The sequence below is a fragment of the Gavialis gangeticus genome, unplaced genomic scaffold, assembly GCF_001723915.1.
Source record: "Gavialis gangeticus isolate Ggan-Ray unplaced genomic scaffold, GavGan_comp1, whole genome shotgun sequence".
NCBI lineage: Eukaryota > Metazoa > Chordata > Crocodylia > Gavialidae > Gavialis > Gavialis gangeticus.
In genome coordinates, this window is record NW_017729004.1 from 1,632,071 (window position 1) to 1,638,338 (window position 6,268).

The following is a 6,268-nucleotide window of genomic DNA, read 5'->3' on the forward strand; positions in this document are numbered from 1 at the left end:
TTAAGTTGGACATCAGGAGGCGCTACTTCATGGTCAGGGCGGCTAGGGTCTGGAATCAGCTTCCAAGTGAGGTGGTGCAGGCTCCCACCCTGGGGGTTTTTAGAAGGAGGTTGGATGACCACCTTACTGGGGTCGTTTGACCCCAGTACTCTTTCCTGCCATGGCAGGGGGTCGGACTAGATGATCTGCTTAGGTCCCTTCCGACCCTAGAAACTATGACCCCAGCAAGGTGACCATCTAGTCTCCCCTTGAAGATATCCAGGGTAGGTGACTGCACCACCTCTGGAGGGATCTTATTGCAGTCTGGACATCCTCACTGTGAAGAAGTTTTTCCTAAAGTTGAGCCTGAATCGGTCTTCCAGGAGTTTGTGGGAAGGAACACAGAGAGAAAGAGCAGGGGTGGAGGTGCGGAGAAGACCTGCAAGGCAGGGTAGGGACAGGGCTGAGAGGGGTGAGCTGGTCAGAGGGCAGGTCACCCAATAACCAGGGTGGGAGAGCTGCAGGTTGGAGAGTAGGATGTTCCAGCAGTTTAGGAAGGGCCTGAATCCACAAGGAAACAGACAAGGGACAAAGCCGCTTGGCTCACAGCATGCCCCTGGAGTCCACAGGAGTCCCTCCTTCACCTGCCCTACTCCTGCAGTTGGGACATGCTGGGAAAGGGCTCCTGAGCTCCCCTAGGGCAGGCAGACAGCTGGACGCAGACCTGCCATCATGCGAAGGGGAGTGGAGGGGAGCACAGCACAGCCTTACCAGGTGATGGGCACAGCCGCCTCCTGCTCAGCCCCCATGGGGATGCGGCTCTGCAGGTAGTGGAGCTGCCCAAAGTACTTTCGCAGGATGCTGCAACCCTCGAAGTCCCGGGGCACATTTACTGCGTTCTGGGGAGAGAGCGGAGGGTAGGAGGCATGAGAGAAAGGTCCGGTGCTTACAGACAGGGGTGAGCGATGCTCCCAGGGGAGGGGCAACTGGTACTCCCAACAGCAGTGCCTCTCAAAGGGACTTTGCTTGGTGCCAAGGCAAAGGCGACTCCCAGAGTGGTCCTCTCTGGTGATGAGCAAGGAGCGGCTGCTAGTGCCTTGGGATAGAGACTCTCTCCTTGTTCCTTAGCAGCGTAAAGCACAGTGGGTCTCTGATCTGAGCTCATCAAGCTGGGTGGAGCTCTAGACACTGAATTAGAGGCAACAGCATGCTCTTGATGGAAAAATAGCAACCCAGCTTTTGGCTTTTAACAGGAGCATCACTTGCAAATCAAGGGAAGTGATTCTACCACTATTTGGCACTGGTGAGGCCTCCCCTCGAGCTCTGCTTTGTGGGCCCCACACTTCAGGAAAGATGTAGGCAGACTGGGAAGTCCAATGATTAGAGGCCTAGGAAATGAGACCCTTGAGACAGTTAGGAGAACCGGGAAGATTTAGTTTGGAGTGGGGGGAAGACTGGGGGAGTGGGGACAACCAGATAACTGCTTTTCAATATGAAAGGGGTTGTTGTGAAGGGGATGAAGGTGGGCTGGTCTCCATGGTTGCAGGGGACAGAACAAGCAATAACAGTCTTAAGTTGCAGCCAGGGAGGTTTTGGGTGGGTATTAGGAAGAGCTTTCTGACTCTGAGGGTGGGGTAGTCTCTCTTGCTGGAAGTTTGTAAAAGTAGGTTGTCTAGGATGGTTTGGCCAGGGATGACTGCAGGGAGCTGAGCATGGGGCCCCTGCCAGCCCTGCTTTTCTATGCTCCCATGATCCTATTTTGAGGAAAGCAAGCACGTGTTGGGAGGCAGACACACACCCTAGGGCTCTGCATTTCACTGAGAGGCAGGTACTCTTGTATCCTGCCCAGCAGGGAGCCCAAGGTGTCCGCAGGGGATTTAAAATTTTGCTGGTGCTATACATCCTCAAACTGCACACACAGATGACAGCTCAAAGTGCCAGGGACTCCGGCTGCTCTTTCTATGTCGGACCAGCCAGAAGCCAGGGTGCGGGGCCTGAAGTGATGCTAATGGCTGGGCTTGGCTGCTAGGCTAGCAAATCCTCACAGCTCTGCATAAGCATGATCCACAGAGGGAGTCCACAGCTGGAGTCACACTATGGGCAGCACTGATGTTCCCGCCTCTGGCCTTTCCAGTCCGTCTTTGCAGCCCAGGCCCCTGGCACTGTGGCTGGGTATTGGCACTACTGCCAGGATCCATCTCCCAACCCACAAGAGTCCTGTCTGTCTCTGGCTATGCAGAAAAGTGCCCGAGACCAGGTGGCTTTTTATCCACAGAAGTGAGGTGCTAGCTCCTACCTTGGCCCCCACGTGGGTCACAAGCCAGACATGAAGGAAAGCTCAGGCCCCATGACTCTGACTTGTGGGGCTGCCAAGGCAGGCACCGTTCTGGTGAGAGCTCACAGTGGTTTTGATTCTTGCCAGCTGGGCTCAAAGCCTTCCCACCATCCATATTGGGAAGGACTGTTGTAGGCACGTGGCTTGGCCTGAAACCAGCTCCCTTGAAGGAACAGAGGGGAGTATTACCCTGCCACTGGTGCCCCTGGTGCACAGCCTGCCCTGGCTCCCACTTGAGTGTGGCTCCAGCTGTTAACTGGCCTGAGCTCTGGCCTGCCACAGGGCCGGTCCCCACTACAGCACAGGCAAGGCCAGCCACATGCTCACCTGCCGGAGCAGCTCCAGCTTCTTCAGTTCCTCATTGTAGCTCTCTGGGTTCTCCCCATAGTTCTTCAGAACAAACTGGAGGAGGAAAGACCAGTCAGAGCCTGCAATTGGGACCAGCAGGGAAGAGACTCCCAACACCCACTGTGCAGAAAGGCCAGCTCCCCAAGCACAGCTGCCCTTTCCAATGGGATGATTCACTGGGGGAGAGTTTCTGTGACAGGGAGGCAGATGTCTTGGTCTGCCTTTATGGTACGTTGTGCTAAACTCTCGCTAACCTGCCCCAAGAGAAACCAAGCCATGTGGGTCTACTCTGAAAGCAGACACCCCTGGGGTGAAACGTGGCAGCAGCCTGCGGTGCATGCCAACACCACAGCAATCCAGGACCAGATGCGGGAACAGAGGCTGAAAGGGAAACCACAGGAAAGCTGTGTGATGCAAAGCTGGGCTTACGGACCCACTGCACGGACAAGCAAGACCACAGGTGTAAGTGACCCTCAGGGATCAGAGCCATGGCCCAACCACCAGAGAAGAGCCAGAACACCTGCTCAGGCAGGGAGCTGGATCGCCACAGGCAGCCTCCTGGATAACCTGCTGTTCATAGGCATGGCAACCGCCCAAGCTCTCAGCACGGAGGGCCAGCGGGGTGGGAGCCCCAGGAGCTATGGCTGCAGGCAGCAGAGATCTCTACTGTGCGTAGCACCTGCAGTGCCCAGGACCACACGCCTCTCTCCGCCGTCTGCTTCCTTAGGTTCCCTGGGTGCCAGGTGTGCTGCGCTCTCCAAGCAGTGTGCCGCCCACTTGCTGGAGCACTCCACCTCTCTGGGCCATGCAGGAGAGCCCCAGCAGCTGCAGAGATGGAGCGGGGGCAGAGCCTGCGACTCACAGCTCCGTGGCAGGGAGCGCTCAGGGGGAAGTAAGGCCTCCCTCAGAAAGACATGTCAGGCCAGCAGCCGGCATAGTCGAAGAGGTGGAGGCACTGGCTATTTTTGGCTCTGCCTCTGCCTGCTGTGAGCTGGCTGCTTTGGGGTCAGCAGAGAGCCCCACCTCATAGTTCCTGGTGCCTTTGAGAGTGTTGCAAGCAGCTGGGCACAGGCCTGTGGCTGATGAGCTGAGCTCTCAGCTTGCAGCATGGAGTGGGATCCTGATGTTACATGCCCACGGTGTAAGTCAAGTCATGGCAGATGCGGGAAGAGAACCCAGGAGTCCCAACTCTCACTGTACCAGCCAGCCAAGGGTACACGGAGGAGCAAGGCCCAGAAGGAGAGCCATACAGGTCAGACGAAGCAGGCTGTACCTGACCAGACCCCAAGCTCTGTGCGCAATCCTTAGGGATGAGGTGCTAGGACACGGAGTAGGTTTAAGACTCTGGAGAGGGGAGTGGGGGTGGTCTCACTAGGGTGATATGCTGGGGCCAGCTCTGCAACCTGGGATGCTAAAACCTCTGCCCTTCAGTCCTGGGTCTGGTCCTGGTCCAAACCTAGCCCAGGCATGACTTTGAGCTACTGCTCTCCACAACACCATGCTACTGGCACAGGACAAACTGTGGTCACGGTCCAATCCCCAAAGCAGCTTCTCTGCTAGGGTCTCACTCAGCAGAGCTGCCACAGACTCCAGCAGGGACACTGAGCGGTGGCCAGGCCGTGGCAGGGACGTGCCTACAAGACACGGTGCCAGGCAATGCACATTACCACTGCAGATGCAGGACTCGGGCCAACAGGGACCTGTAGTCTGTGACCTTTGAGCCTGACCTGCAGGAGCCTCTGACCATGGCCTGCAAGGGTGAGACCTGCATCAGGCAGCGACAATGCCCAGAAGGCAGTGGAAAGCCTGTGCCTTCCCAGCCAGGTCACCCTCCCCCGAGCACAACCACCCACCCACGGGACCTGCGTGGTCATCACGAGGCTGTGAGCTTCGTCCAGGAGACGTCTGGCCCACAAAACCCCCGTGGTGTGGCCCTTGCCAATGCACCAAAGGAGCGGGGCAGGGCACCTGGCTAGAGGTGGATCCCATTGATCTTTAACCCTGGTGTGATGCAGCCCTGGCTCAGGCTGGAGGGCAGGCCAGACCCCAGGGCTCTGCTTCCCCCTGGCCAAACGCTGCCTGCAGGTGAGGAGCTGACGGACCATTCAGCACGCTGGGGATCCAGTAGAACAAGGGGATCCCACCGAGCTCTCCCTCCAGCCGAGGCCTCTCAGCTCAGAATGGGGACGAGGTGCTCCCCTGGCCCACTCCCTCCAGCCTGTGGCTGGCCCTCTTGGAACTGCCTCTGGTGAGCAGGGTGAGGGGAGCGTGGAGACAGCTCTATGCTGCGTAGAGAACAGGCTCTGCAACCTGACAGCCAACCGCTCCCTGCAGCCCTGCGAGAGGCATGGGCTGATCCCTCGTGAATGTGCTGGGAGCCGCTACTCAAACAGCTCCGGGATGAGCCAGGAGCCTCCCAGGACATGGCTGGGACCCACCATGGAGGGTCCCCATGAGGAGGCTGCCTGCCAGCACTCCCACCAGCAGGGCCAGGATGGGGATAATGCAAAACAGCACCCAAGGTGCTGCGTCCATGTGAGGCTCCTAGGGGCATGGCCCACAATGCTGTTTGCTGAGCTATTAACCTGCTACTCCCTCTGAGAATTACAGGAGGCCTTGCATACCCCTGAGGGGGTAGGGGGCTGAGGGGACAGGGAAGGACAAGCAGCACTGGTACGTGCCCACATCACAAACCAACTGCTGTAGCAGCTGGTGAGTTTGGCTCACCAGGGGTCTGTCCCACACGGCCCAAGGCACTGTGCCCTGCATTACAACCATGTGCACAAGCATGCATGGGCCCCAAGATGGGCACAATGCCCAAGTCACCTCTGCAGGAAGGCAAAGCCCAAGAGCTTCCAAAGGTGTAAGCAGGTGTGGCCAAAGCTTCTCCAATGGACAGCCTCCCGCAGGTCTGGGGCACCACGGCCATTGAACACAGAGCACCTCAAAGGCAGGTCTGTGCTGTCCACAGGAAGTTTGTCCTGTCCCCTCACTCCTGCTCCACCCACGCAGGCATAGAGGTGGCAAGGCACACCCTGAGAGGGTCACTGGCCCCGGGGTGGGCTGGAGCAGAGTGCCAGCTGGGGGAGGCCCCACTCCATGCCAACCAAACTCAGTCATGTTCACATCACGGCAGGGCCTTGCTGACTACGTGAGGCCGAACATCAAGCTGAAAACCAGCCAAAGAGGCTCATCTCACCAGGGCTGGGCTACAAGAGCAAATGAAGTGGGGAATTGTCAGCCACACTGGGACAGCACAGCTCCTGCACCCTGCTATGGGAGCCCACGGCATCAAGCCGCTGAGAGCAGATGCTCCTGGAGTCAACTTCCACAGGATCTTCCAGAGGATCCAGCGCTTCCCAAGAACTGGGCTGGCCTTTCGGGCAGGCAACCTCCCCATTTCAGACTGGAGGGGAGACGAAGGACTCCCAAGCTCACACAGCGAGCGGGAGGGAGAGGCAGGAGACTGGGGTTCGGGTTATATTGCCAGTGAGGAACCGACAAGCCTCTTGCATGCATCAGGGTGGGCTCAGGGGAAACACAACCGGTCCAACAGGTGCTGCGGGATCCTCGGATAACAGGAGTTTTGTCACTTACTGCCATAAG

General features: G+C 58.0%; 1 protein-coding gene across 1 annotated transcript in view; it reads right to left on the minus strand.

Moving 5' to 3' along the window:
- Nucleotides 1-2,749, minus strand: part of PTPN23 (protein tyrosine phosphatase, non-receptor type 23) — a 31,824-nt gene extending 29,075 nt beyond the window's left edge. The window contains exons 1-2 of the mRNA XM_019508006.1: nucleotides 2,642-2,749; nucleotides 751-878 (exon numbers count right to left, since the gene is read on the minus strand). Of these exons, the coding sequence (XP_019363551.1) occupies nucleotides 751-788 (38 nt within the window). The 5' untranslated portion in view covers nucleotides 789-878; nucleotides 2,642-2,749. The remainder of the gene's footprint in view (nucleotides 1-750; nucleotides 879-2,641) is intronic.
- Nucleotides 2,750-6,268: the final 3,519 nt, after the last annotated feature.